The sequence below is a fragment of the Cheilinus undulatus genome, linkage group 13 (genome assembly GCF_018320785.1).
Source record: "Cheilinus undulatus linkage group 13, ASM1832078v1, whole genome shotgun sequence".
In the NCBI taxonomy this organism is placed as follows: Eukaryota; Metazoa; Chordata; class Actinopteri; order Labriformes; family Labridae; genus Cheilinus; species Cheilinus undulatus.
The window spans coordinates 7,760,046-7,774,345 of NC_054877.1; the positions used below are offsets into that span (position 1 = coordinate 7,760,046).

At 39.5% G+C, this 14,300-nt stretch overlaps 1 protein-coding gene across 1 annotated transcript; it reads right to left on the minus strand.

Moving 5' to 3' along the window:
• Nucleotides 1-935: 935 nt before the first annotated feature.
• saga (S-antigen; retina and pineal gland (arrestin) a) lies at nt 936-13,964 on the minus strand. The gene is made up of 15 exons (XM_041803741.1): nt 13,896-13,964; nt 13,630-13,690; nt 12,213-12,257; nt 11,587-11,786; nt 11,279-11,338; nt 11,131-11,198; nt 10,886-11,021; nt 10,353-10,437; nt 8,680-8,752; nt 8,170-8,307; nt 8,007-8,084; nt 5,947-5,961; nt 5,180-5,232; nt 3,952-3,961; nt 936-1,671 (listed from the first exon to the last, which is right to left on the minus strand). The coding sequence occupies exons 1-15, from the start codon at nt 13,941-13,943 to the stop codon at nt 1,545-1,547; spliced, it is 1,197 nt and encodes a 398-aa protein (XP_041659675.1). The 5' UTR covers nt 13,944-13,964; the 3' UTR covers nt 936-1,544.
• Between the last annotated feature and the right edge of the window lie 336 nt (nt 13,965-14,300).

Below are 14,300 nucleotides of genomic sequence, written 5' to 3' on the forward strand. Positions count from 1 at the left end.
GGAAGACCCAGAAAGCACTGGAGGGACTTTATATCCTGTCTGGTCTGGGAATGCCTGAGGATCCCCCAGAAAGAGTTGGAAAGTGTCACTTGAGAGGGGGATGACTGTGTTGACTTGTTTAGCCTGCTACCACGGCAACCCAGCCCTGGATAAGTGGAAGAGGATGGATGGAGATGATGGATGGAGTAAGATGTGAAGGATTTTTCTTTTAATGTTGTGTCAGGTTTGATAGGAACAGGACAAGTTTGTTGTTCAAGACATGTTTTTAGTTATTAGGGTACTTTCCAAATCAATGTCTTGTCTTTTAATTCTGTAAGTTTGATTTTAAATGCATCGTAAAGAAGCTTAAGGCCAAAAGAATGGACAATGTTGTCTAGGAAACATAGAGGACCAAGATAAACTTCATTTCAAGGCCCTTTCTGAGTGATTTATCTGTCTTTCTGTGTCACATAGGCTTTTATCTTGGATGCTGTGATGTGTGCATTGTGATTTCTTTCAAAATGAATAAAGAAATCTTCTGTTTCATATGTACAGTGGTCTAGATTTTTATTTCTGGACTCATCCGTTTTGCATGTGCAAAGTTTTGACACTACATAAGACCATATCCAGGTTCAGATATCTACTTCGTTGCCATTTCAGTAGATATTCAAACTAAAACAGTTGGTGTAACGAAAATTAAATGCAGATATACCAGGAAAGATCAGATTATGCATGGAAGGAACAACCAGCTTTTATTTTTACATGGATGATGCACATTCAAGAAGACTAACACATGGGCCCTAATAGTACATAAAGCTCATCTTTCTACAGAAGTGTCTACTGTAAATGTGAACTTATCACCAAAAGTTCACTGATCTGATCATTTCCTCCAGAGCGGTAGTCTCAACATCCTAAAATCTGCATTTTAAAAATAAAGCAAGCAACTGTTTTCTATATTAAGTCACAAGGGTACAATATTGTCAATATTCACTCTATTCAAGGACCATGTCAGCGGTGATGCATAAAAGGGCTGCACAAATACAGTTGTTGTTACAGCCACACTGAATGGTGAAAATGTGGTGTAATAAGAAATGAAGTCTTTATTTACAGTCTTGGAAACTGCAAACATGATGAAAAAAAGACAGTCATGTGACTATCAGTGACTACTGCTGATTTGCAGACTGTCTTAAGCCTGGTTTATGTTCATGCATCCAGCCATGCTCCACCACAGTGGCCTATGCCATTGATAGCCCTGCAAACTTATATGCATTGGTGTGTCTAGGTGTGACTTGTGAAATGCCAGAAGGTGTGAGTGACATAAAATGTAAGCATGACTAATGGAATGATTTGCTTTTGCTCAGTTTTAACCAAAAAGTCAACAAAAAAAAACACTGATCATATCAGGGGACTTGTTTCCATTCTCTTTGGGAGCATTTTTCCTTCTTGTCAGGAGCGATTGAGTGCTCAGTGCAGTGTAAAATATGCAAAACCACTGTATGGTCCTTGAAATAACTCTCTAGCACAAATTATGAGGTGGCTCAACTCCCAGCTGTCTTTTGTCTTCTCTATTTTTCTTTTGGCGCCATTTCCTCGCCGCCCGATGCGTTTCCATCTTCATCATCGTCGTCCACGATCATCCCCTTCAGGTAGGCGCGTTTGAACTCCTGGAACTCCATTTCCTCCTCCATCTCACTGCAGATAGGACAGAGTAAAGTGAGATTAGAGGAACTCTTATCTTTATCTACAGATTCTATGTGGAAATTGAGGAATGTTTTTGGTTGGAGGACCTCAGAATTTCTTCTCTACTTTTTGCAGATGATGTGATTCTCTTGGCGTCTACCGCTGGAGACATCCAGCTGGTAATGGGGCAATGAGGTTGATGGCAGTTTAGAGTAGAGCTGCTGCACCTTTGCATTTAAAGGAGTCAGCTGAAGTGGTTCAGGCACCTAATCAGGATGCTTTCTGGTCGCCTCCCTGTGGAGGTCTTCTAGGCATGGCTGACTGGAAGGGTATCCTAGGTAGATCCAAAACTTGCTGAGGGGATTATTTATCCCACTTGGAGTGGGAATGCCTCAAAAACCCAAGGAAGAGCTGGAAAATGTTGCTTGAGAGGGCGATATCTGGATTAACATTTTTAACCTATTTAACCTGCACTTATCTGGAGATGACCAAACCCCACATCAGCAGAAGAACAGATGGCATCATGAAGTCATTACTTCAGATAATTAAATCACTTCAACTGTAAGTCAACCACAGAAAACCAGCCTCTTTTTCAGGCTCGTTCTACAAAAATGAGTTAGAGTGAAGCCTCTGTGTAACTTATTTTCTCCTGTTGACTTAAACTTAGACTCAAAAAATGAACTGGGTTGTTTTGCACCACGAAATACTAACATTTATGTTGCAGACAAGTTCTGAACACCCACAAGGGTGTTCCCGATTGAGACTGGACCTCAATCTTAAGGACCTCAAGGGACCCAAATCAGCAAGAGAAATTTACACCACTCATGTTGGTACCCAGAGTTTTGCCTGGAATTTGGTCAGTGATAACCCCTGGAATTACTTGGATATTAAAAAGCACTCACAGAAGCAAAGAGATGGTATAGAAGTGGCTGTCGTAGAGTTCAGAGATGGGAAAAAACTGTAAGAAAATGACAAATGGGTCTACAAATTGGCTAAAATAACATGATTAGTGATGCAGATTTGCATTAAGTATGAGCCAAGTTTTGACTGATCCTCAAGAGGAGAAAACAACCTTTAAAGTGGTTGTTAAGGGGGACATATTTGACCCTTTTAAGACAAGTTTATATTGGTCTCAGAGGTCCCTAAAACATGCCTGTGAAGTTTGTTCCTGAAAAAACACTCCAGTATTGGATTATTGCATGTCAAAATAGCCCCTGTTTCAGCCCTCAGAATGAGCTGTTTCTGTGTCTGTGGCTTTAAATGTTACTGAGCTGTCTGACTCCACCCCTGACTCCGCCCCTCTCAGGAAATGAGAGGAGGATCAGGAGAGGAGGGCGAAACTTTCTTTCAAGCTGGGGGGGGGTGTCAACTGAACCTGGGGGCGGGGCTAACCCCCCACATGACATCATGAGGGGAAAATCTGAGAACAGCTTGTTTCAGCACACATTTTCTGAAAGCTGGAGGAAGAGACAGGGGGGAGGGAATGGATTTTTCTGGTACTTGAGGGGATTGTGGACAGGCCAGGGGCACATATTTTTGTTAGAAAAGCCTGAAAAAGTGATTTTTGCATAATATGTACCCTTTAAATGGAGGTCAGATTGGTAATTTCCGATGGATGTTGGGAAATCTAATTGCTGGCCAGCTTTAAAAGAAAGCACTGAGCAGATTTGTGATCCAAGTTGAACAGATTGCTTCCTGCTCTTCCATGTAAATTAGATAACAGTTTCTAGAGGTGAATAAATCCCCATTAACACTGATGGGAGCTGGGATGTCATTAATAAGATTTTGTCCTGTCTGATTTTGCTCTCCATGCATGCGTGGTCAATACTTCTCAGACGACAAATGCTCTACAAACAAGAGGAACAACTGCCATTGTAACATCTAGCTCCCTCAACACAAACTTCTACATGTTTAAGTAGAATTTATAAGAACAGATCTCTTGAATTCTTCACAATTATCTGATATTTGACCAGAAGAACAAAGCATGAAGAGCAGAAAAGCAAAGAACAAAGAGAGGGAAGCTGACACTGCTTCTGATAGAGGACAGCTTTAGAGAAAAAGAGCTGATGAAGGGGATAAAAGATCCTGAAACCTGATCCAGTCTCTGGATGTACAGTACAAAAAGAAGGACAGACAGAGGACGCTCACACCAAATATGATAACAGACACAACCATGTGTGTCAGACCTGCTGATCCCTCCTCTTTAAGGGAAACTGAGACCCTCAGTGTGGGGGACTGAAGCTTCTTTAAGTGAAAAAAAAAGAAACAAACTATGCAGAAAAATCCTCTTACCTCTCCTTCACTGTTGGCAGCAATAAGAGAGAAAAATAAGAAACATCAGACTCCTTTAAGATTCCAGGATTGTCTTTCACACATCTAGTGTCAACTAATGTTCATAGACAAGAATTCATTCAAATGTATTTAAGTTCTCTGGTTGGTAATACTTTATAAAACACAATCAGAAGCTCATTTTACATGCATGAACACCCAGAAATTCTCTGGCAAAAGTTGCCTCCAAATCTACAAATTCCTGCACACTGCACATATTAATGTTTGGGGAAAAATGCAAATGTTCTTGTGCAGTTTGGGAAGTTTTCTAGGGTTTGCCTGCATGTCTGATGGATTCTGAGTGTGCATGCATGAGTCAGTCATTGCCCAGCACATTGTCCTCATTGCATCTGTTTTCTTAAATGCTAACCTCAGCCATTGCTTTAATTTTGAGTGTAAGGAAACAGAAATCCATCCTTTGTACTGACAAACATTTAACAATAGTGAGCAGACTAGTTCGGCCTCTGAGGGCACAGAAGGGAAACGGCCATTGGTCAATCACAGGTATCATTATTACTGATGCACTGCCATCTGCAATTTGTAAAACAAGCTAACCAGTTTTATGAGGCAGAATATGGAAAAAAAAAAAAAAACTTCCTGCAGGATACTCCCAGCACCTTGTACATCTCCTTTATTCCTCGTCCATGTCCACATCAGCAACAGGAAGGACAACAGAAGTGGGCTCTGGGGGTAAAAATGGTGTTTGTGGGCTAATAGAAAACAGCTGAAATAAGCTCAGCCCTGTCATTGGCTGGCAACCCGTCCAGGAAGTATTCAGCCTCTCACCTAACTGGAATGGCTCTTGCCCTCCCCCAACACTGGACAGGATAAGTGGCATAGATCAGTGGTACACCAAAGATCAAGCCAAAATCTCCAGGCACGCCATATTCAAAACCATGCAAACAGCTGATTTAACACATGGTCAAGAACCTTAAGTAGTTGTATAGCTGCAGCAACAATTGTACAGATTCCAAGGGCACACCTGTCAGGAGGGGGTAAGGTGTGGCGCAGTCACAGACCCGGGTGTCCTAAAGTTACCCCTAAAGGGATAACCACTAGAATCTTGAACAATAATTGGAAGATTGAAACAAACTGAAACAAAATGGGAGGAAATCAAGCCAAAAGCTCCATCATGATCAAAAAATCAAAAATTTTGAGAACCCAAAAACAGTAAAATGAGGTTTTTCCTGACCTGCATCAGGTTTAGGATGCATCAGTTTGAAGGGAACCTCCAAGTCGACATCGCTGCAACACAGATGAGAGAAAACGTTAAAAAACAGCAGGATCAATACACAATCATTAAAACCACAGACATATAAAGTTTTTTATAGGGTAAAAGCATTAAATATGTTTGTGAGGTTGTGGGGATGAATATAAACACATTAAATCTGAAAAAATCTGAATATTTTAACCATTTTTAAAACTAGGACTACATCCTGATTCTAGCCTTTTAATTTCTTTTTAAGTGGTACAGCGCAATGCGAGTTTATTTTTGAAATTGATGGGTAGCATTAAATGAATCAAGTGTTTTAAAATACACAGTCCTGGCTAGTGTTAGAAAAGGTTCCCAGAATGCTTTGCAATCTGAGGCAGTGGAGCATGGGTCAAGAGACCATGGGTGTTTATCAGTAAATTGTGCATGCACTGGTCAAATGCGCTTCTCTCTGGTTTTAAAATCTTCTAAGATATTTACAGCTTGCTTGATTAAAGAGAGAAAACAACTTTGTATGGACTAAAACTGGAATGTTCTGGATTTTTCTTTACTAAAACTGAACCAGAGCAGCAAAATGACTAAAAAGTGACCAAATAATCAGTGGAGGACTAAGACTAAATCCAAGAAAGCTGCCAGAATTATTTATGTTGTCAAAGGAATGAACAATTTCAGAACTATGATCATTTTTTAAAAAACTCAAAATCAACAGCATGAGTGATAATTCAAAATAGAAAAAGGAGACCCACCTTGATCCCATCATCCTGTGAGCGTGGCAGGGGAAAGATGAAAATTGAAAGATAAAGTAATATTGTGTTGAATAGTTTGGTGGACATCAGAGAGGTTAATGTAAAAATAACAACAGAGAGCATCTAAACCAGTAGTTCTCAACTGGTCTAGTCTGGAACCCACCAGTTTCTTCATTGACAAATGGGGACCCAAAATAATAATAATAATAGTTTTTAAAAAATCATGTTTATTTGATGAATAATTTTGCTGTTTGGATATTGGATAGATTAAAATATATGACTGCAAAAAAGATTTTTGAGAACAAGAAAAGGAGAGAAATTAGCTGAGAAAATCAAACAACACTCACATTTACTCATTTTATGATGAGAAAGAGCAAAATAACATGAAAGGATGCATGCCCACTAAAGACTTCTCAGACCTTTTGCCACCATTTTTTCCCCCAGAATCTAGTCAGGACCCACTGAAAACAGCTTTGCAACCCACTTTTGGGTCCTGACCCACCAGTTGAGAACCACTGATCTTAACAACAGTACTAGGAGGAGAGCAGGGTAGAGCCGTTTGTGTTATTGACTTTGAAATGTCTAGTGGGGCCACACCACATTGGGGATGTGGGAGTGGGAGGATTATGGGGGCGAGCTTGGGGAATAAATTGGGAAACCACAATAGAACGGCAGCTTCCTGCAGCTGTTCATGCATAATTATGTACTAGTCTTTTTGTTTCTGGTGCATGTCTTGTCATAGTGGCCTCCATGATTAGATATAACCTGTTACAACAAAAAAATAATCAGGACTACTCTGGCTTTGAAAACTGTTAAAATAATTAAGGTGATGTCAAAACTCAAATAAAAATATGTAATACAGGTCATTTTTGAATTAATAGACAAATTCTAAATGTAGACCAGAGCAGCAACAGAAGAGAATATTTTACATAATGTGTGAACTTTCCAGAAGGGATGTAATTTGCCGGTACATTTTAGAGTTTTTTTTTAGTTTAGAGTTTTCCATGAACAGACTGGCAGTTAAAGTTATAAAATAACCTCTAAAAACATTAAAAACTAAGTAACATTTAATAAATACAATATCAAAAAGCTTAAAGTCTAATCTGGGACAAAACTTTCTATGTAAGGACCTGTTTTACCAAAAGGTGTCTTTCTTTAGCGTTGTTAGCTTTAGCTTAAACTAACACAGCTGTGCTAGCTATTAAGTCAACATTACTATGTAAGCCAGTGTAGCTATATTAGCTTTAGCTAAAACTCACTTAATTAATGCTAGCTACGTAGTTAATGTTACTACGTAAGACACTGTAGCTATGATAGCATTAGTTAAAGCTAACAAAACTAAAGCAAGCCACTGTTTGCACAACCATCTCTAAAGCAGGTCAGACTTTGGCAAAAAAAGCATAATTTAGAGCTTTGTTTGCTTTAGCTAAATTAATTATTTAGCTACATTACCTACTTGTTTAAGGTAGCTAATGTAGCTTCATAAGCTTTAGATTTAGTTGCATAATCTCCATAGCTAAGCTACCTTTGTTAGCTTTAGCCTTAGGTACGTCAGCCATGTTTAAAATGTTTTCAAGCAGACTGTTTACTCAGCCTTGTTAAACATTTTCCAGTAAGTTTTTGCTTTTAAGTTTTTGACCTTTTCCTCAACACCTACCCAACCTATCTGTAAGTTTAAACTGATTTTATTTTAATGTTTTTCCAGTGTATTTCCATTCAGACAGAAGAGGTGTCTCACTGAGTGGTCTGCAAGGGGAGGTGTCTGAGTTCTGCAGTCTGCAGCCAGACTGTCTTGGAACTTTTTAAGTAGAGATTGTTTGAGTTGAATCAAAACTATAAACTAAAGGCCTATATGAGGTTAGCTTGCCTGCACAAGGCTAAAAAATACAACAACAGAACAGCTGGATGAAGACTGGAGGGGAAATAAATGTCAGGTGGCTGGCAGTAAGAGAAGTGGAGGTCTGTGATCTATTTTCAGAGGTAAAGGGAGCAAAATCAAACTTTAAACTAAAAGTGAAGTCTTTGCTTGAGGGCAAACACAGTCCCTCAAACACACTGACCCTCCGACGACGAGCTTGACCAGGATCCTGTAGGAAACTATAATCCCCATCACCTCCTTCAGCACGCCGTCCTTTACACTGAAAGAGAACAAAAATAATTTCAATGTCTTTTTAAAACTGGGTGATATTCCTCATGCTAATCGTCTCTGATTGTTTTGCTCACATTGTGGAGGATGCCAGGTTGGTGTCTTCATGCTTCAGTTTACCATCCAGAGCGATGCCCCGTCGCTCCCTGTTGTTGGCCAGCAGGGGCAGCAGAGTGTAGACTTTCTGCAGGGTCGCCCCAGGAGGGACTGAATCCCTGAGACACAGATATGAGTTTAACAATGCTGAAACATCGACAAAGCAAGAAGAGCTTCAACAATTACAGGAATAGAACAGATTCAAGAGAGACATAATGGGTTTGAATATTCATGAAGGTTCAATATTTGGGGTACTTTCCCCCACTCCTATGCCAGAACTGGGGGTAGTATTAGAGTTGTTTTGTTCATTTTTATCTACAGCAAATAGGAGGAAGACTCAAGTTTAAACATAATCTAAAAGTAAGAAAAGCAAATCATAAAACAAATTTATAGCAGTAAATCATGAGCATACACTTCATCTGGGACAAAAATATCAACAATACTGTGAGACATAAGCAATGATGAAATCTAAGGTTGGGGCTGTTTATTACCCAGGCTCCTCGATGGCCACAGATTTGGTGTAGCTGTCGTTGGAGTACAACACCACGTTGGAGATCTGATCCACTGAGGAGGGCGAAAGGAGGCAGAAAGTTTTATGTTTATGCACAACAGATTATTTATCATTAACATTTAACCTCTGGTTTAACACCCTTTTCCATGCAAATTTATCAGATTGATTCCAAATTATTATGCAAAAGATATTTTGCTCTGGCTATCCTAAATAATCGATGCAAATGACATTCAGTATAATTTTCAAGTCATCAACCATTAGAGCATAATTCAAATTTTATTGAACAAACCTCCCAATGATTACTATTATTTTTTTATATAAAAAACTCAAAATGCACTGTTCCAAATTATTATACACATTAAAGGTTGTAAAGAACTGAAAATGGTCATTTGCAGCATTAGGAGGTCATATTTACTCAAATCAAAAGCTATTTCAATCAAAAACATCTTAACAGGCAAAGTTCCATGTTAACATAGGAGCCCTTCTTTGATATCACCTTCACTTTTCTTGCATCCATTGAAATTGTGAGTTTTTGGAGAGTTATGCCCATAGCAGCCATTGACACAGAGGGATTCTTTTCAGCATGAGATGGTGCATCGTCATGAATGAAGATCATTTTGCTATGAAGGGCACAGTTCTTCTTATTGTACCATAGAAGAAAGTGGTCAGTCAGAAACTCTATATACTCTGCTGAGGTCATTTTCACACCTTCAGGGACCCTGAAGGGGCCGACCAGCTCTCTCCTCATGATTCCGACCCAAAACATGACTCCGCCCCCTCCTTGCTGACGTCCCAGCCTTGTTGGGACATGGTGGCCATCCACCAACCATCCACTACTCCTCCATCTGGACCATCCAGGGTTGCACGGCACTCATCAGTCAACAAGACTGTTTGAAATGAGTCTTCCTGTATTTCTGGGCCCACTGCAACCATCTCTGCTTGTGAGCATTGGTTAGGGGGGGCTGAATAGTAGGTTTATACATGACTGCAAGCCTCTGGAGGATCCTACACCTTCAGGTTTGTGGACTCCAGAGGCACCAGCAGCTTCAAATACCTGTTTGCTGCTTTGTAATGGCATTTTAGCAGCTGCTCTCTTAATCTGATGAATTTGTCTGGCAGAAACCTTCCTCATTATGTCTTTATCTACACAAACCCGTCTGCGCTCTGAATCAGCCACAGACTTTTTCACAGTACTATGATCACGCTTAAGTTTTCGGGAATTATCTCATGTTTTCATATCTTGTCCAAGGAAATTACACTATTTGACACTTTTCAGCAGCAGAGCGATCCTTTCTCTTTCCCATATGGCTGAAACCTGTGGCCTGCTTAATAATATGGAACGTCCTTCTTAAGTAGTTTTCCTTTAATTGGGCTCACCTGGCAAAATAATTATCACAGGTGTGTGACATTGATTTCAGTGATCCAAAAAGCCCTGAGACACAATACCATCCATGAGTTTCATTGAAAAACAAAACATTGAATATGTATGACACTAAAATCCAATCTGCATAATAATTTGGAGCACGGTGTACATGCAGCTGAAATGATCACCAAATAAATGTGCAAAGTCCATCGCCATGGTCAAAATTGTGATACTAAACGGTTGAATAAAGGAAAATTGTGTATTAAAAAGGAACAAAATGAGATGTTTACCAGAGATGATGATGTTCTTGATGGTCTTGCTGGAGCTGTTTGTCACACAGACGTGCACTTGGATTGGTTCGCCGTGGTAGTACAGCTGAAAAACACAACAAGATTTTGCATGGGCCACATGTAGCCCTACAGGTCATAGGCAGTGGTCAAACAGTCTAGATTTCTCTCAGCTACAGAACGATTCTGACGCTCTCAACCTCTGGCTGGTCTTTAACTTGTGCTGAATCACATCAAAACAAACTTTCTCAAGACAGAACATTGATCTCTTTGATGCCACCTTGTCTACATCAAATAAAAGATGATCATAATCTGTCCTCACTTTGCTTGTTTGGCCCCACCCATCAATTTACGCTCAGCCAGACCACTCACTTTCTTCTGATGTCCCTCTTTTATCCAAATATTTTCAGGATTTCTCATGAAACAAACAAAAAGGCAGCAAAAAAGGACTTAAATCTTCAAAAGACAGTCAACAAGGCCACTGTAGACGTTATGTTAGCTATACAGTCAAATCAATAACAAGTAATATAACCCACCTCTTTGTCCAGACTGGCCTTGACGTGCAGCGGTTTATCAGACATAACAAATTCCTTGGTGGTTTCCACAGATGGAGCCATGCCCGGGCTCTCTGGAGCGTACTGGACCTTCCTGAGCAGCAGCTTCACTGTGCTCCTGGTGGTGAAACAGACAAAAACGTATAAAATCAAGCAAAAAGTCTGCGTTTGACTGACTTCATGACCTTTTCAGAGCAATAAGTGAATGACTCTTAGCTGATGCTCACCGTCTCTGTACTTTGGCGTCATGGCTCTCAGCGCTGAACGCCTTGATCTCAAACTCCACGGCACATTGCTACACAAGAGGAGAAGAAGACATGTCACAATGCTGTTCACTACACAGTTGTCTTTTTAAATCCACAGTCTGGATCCTACCTTGCCAACGTCATGGGGCGCTGGCTGCAGAGCCACTGAGCAAGGCAGGTTATCAGGAAACTGAGAGGATAAAAACAGAATCAGTCAGACTGTGATCGATAAATCTGCTGCACAGAGACACTGTTTGCTCTGCAGCACAGTTAGGAGACTATTCAACCATTGTAACATGGAGTGTTTTGTTTATTTATCTGATGGTATATTTCTGACTCATTATCCCAGCTGATTTATGGTGTTCTAGGGTTCTTCCTGCAGATAGATATAATTGCAATTGATCCAATCCAGTGTTACAGCCTTTAGTTTTATTTTACCTCAAAGAAGAACGGATAGGCGTTGTCTCCAAGCTTGCGCAGAAGTTTGGCCTGCATCCTGGTGTGGACTGACTTCTCTCGGTCCTGCAGAGGCGGGTACACCTGGCGAGTCGACAGGTAGAGCTCTCTGCGGAAGGCGATTCCCATCACGTCCATGTCGTCTCGGCCGTATCGAAAGGTGCACGACAGGGTGACGAAAACTGAAGGGTAGAGACACGAGATAAAGAACTGGTCTAAAGTGGAAAAGCAAATGTTATAATTCCACATAGCACAGTTTATTTTTCAAACCACAAAAAAGAGGGAATAGGGCCAGTAAAGGCTTAAATAACTACTGCAGAATCTTTAGAAAGAAAAAGAAATCACACATTTTTCAGACTTCTCAGTAAAAAAAATGTCAAATGTGCAACAAATCAAAAAAATGTAATTTGGTGGTGTACTGAGTGGATGTATTAATAAAATTTAGATTTTTTTCTGTATTTATAAAGCTAGAAAGGTGCAGGAGGCAGATGTGAGGAAGGGCAACAGGTTCAGCATTTTCAGGTGTCACATAAAAGTCTCAAAACAATCAGCAAACCAGTGAAAAATGCACTGTAGCTGCATGTACTAAAGTGAGAAGAAACACTGACCTTTCCTTCCCTGCAGAGACTCTGGATCAATGATGATGACGCCATCTAGTGGTGAAAGAAAGGTGAGAGCTTTGTCTATCACTAAAAGGAGCTATATTCATAAAAGTAGGTTAAAATAATTGCAATTAATATGATCATAATCATATGATTTTCCAACAACTGCTTAAAAACAAAGTATCTCTGAAGCTTCAAGATTTACATATTTTGAGTGTTTATGTTTTATTTTGGTGCATCCTAAAGCAGCAGAAACTGATTAGTAACACTGTAAAACTGAGCCATTTTACAATACTTAAAATACTAGTCATAACTGATTATCTTAAAATTTTTAAGTTGTGGAAATGCTATGTCTAATTATGACTCAAGTTAAAATATATTAGCAACACATTTCCTACCCACTGCATTTTCCCCTGATTTAACATGAAAGAAACTAATCTGACTGATTACAAGTAATGAAGACTGAAAGGTACACTTCAATGTAGTCTTTGGGAGGATTCAGTATACTGTCTTTCTACACTGAAGTTGCTCCTCACAGGTAGGACTTGTCTAACTGAGTGAATAACTTCACTCATGGTGCAAAAGTATCTAATGCCAAAAGGCATACTGGGAAAACTCTGCAGATTAAGGATGCTTGTAAAGTAATTTGAGTCAATGACAAAAAACGCTCAGAGTGTTCAGAGTTGTGTGTTGTTAATTTCTACTAAAAGGGGTTCTATCAACTCAGAAACAGTTAAAATACAGCACTTAACAAATTTATTAGACCACCATCCAAAGTAAGGTTTATGCCACAGCTGCCCTAAATTAACAGCTTTGGTAAAAATTGGTAAAACCAAAATCATTTTTAATGTTTCTGCAAAGGTTAATACACCAGTATGTAGAAGCTCTTTAACCCAAATGATATTTTTAATGCTAAAATTTAATTATTATTGTTATCCATGAATTTTCAAATTTACTGATTTACAAAAAAAGAAAAAAAAAAAAAAACACAACTGCTTTTTTTTTAAACAACCTTGTACTGTAAGGTCTGACAGAGTACAACTAATTATAAAACAATATGATGCAATACCTTATACCAGTGGTTCCCAACCTTTTTTTCCCTCTGAGCCCCCCTTCACATATCTAAGAAGAGCTTTGCCCCCCCACAACCCACGTGAAAAAAGTGACTTATTGCTGTCAAAACTCAAATCAATTGGAATTTTCTTCATCTTTTAAAGCCAAAGAACATGGCCCAAAACACAAGTGTTATCATCTAAAGACTATTTTATGAACCATTTATGTGTTTTATCATGATATAAGATAGTATGAATGACCCTAATTTTAACAACCTCAGAGCAGCCAGACCCCAAATCTCTGCTGAAGATCTCAGATTAAATCAGACGTGTCCCTGCTGTGTTTTGTTTCTGTGTGGTGAATGACTCACCAACTGGATCCACAGAGTCCACACGGTCCACAAAGTCTCTTTTCCCCATGTAGACTCCAACCTGACACAGAACAGACACTTTAAAAGAACCGAATGTTGATGGCTCTGCTATGCAGTTACACATGTGGATCATTTTATCTCATGCTTTTGTGACTTTAAGAGGGTCAGTCAGACCAGCGGCCTGAACACTCAAGAAGAATTAAATCCATCAAGATGTCAGAAATAACTGCATGTGCAGTAAACTGTATCTGAAAAGGTTCACTCACCGACTTGTCTTTACAAATCTTCTTGAAAACAACGTTTTTTGGGCTCATGTTTGTGCAGATCAAGGGCAGGGACTCGTCAGTACCTGAGAGGAACAACGAGACACAAAAAAACAGGTGATATTCTCTGTGAGATTGTTGATTGAAACTAACTTTGACTGAGTGGCTTTGTCGCCCTCTTGTGGTGCAAGAATGACCTGAGTGCAGTCAATGTGTCTCAAGTGATTGCAGTAAAAAGACACCTGTATCTGGAAAGTCCAGTCACTGGTTAATTACTATTCCTGGCTACCGTTATACCATGAGGACAAAAGAACACTCAAAGCAACTCAGAGAAAATGTTATTGAAAGATATAATAAGGGGATGAATACAAAAATGTCCAGGGCAATTAATACTCCCCAGAGTTCAGT

What these genes read in the sequence shown, in the direction of transcription:
- saga (XM_041803741.1), bottom strand. Translation starts at nt 13,943, where the DNA reads ATGAGCCCAAAAAACGTTGTTTTCAAGAAGATTTGTAAAGACAAGTCG. An exon ending in CAAGAACATCATCATCTCTG is followed by an intron (nt 8,753 to 10,352) that starts GTAAACATCTCA and finishes CGCCCTCCTCAG; the next exon opens with TGGATCAGATCTCCAACGTG. An exon ending in GTGGCCATCGAGGAGCCTGG is followed by an intron (nt 8,308 to 8,679) that starts GTAATAAACAGC and finishes TCTGTGTCTCAG; the next exon opens with GGATTCAGTCCCTCCTGGGG.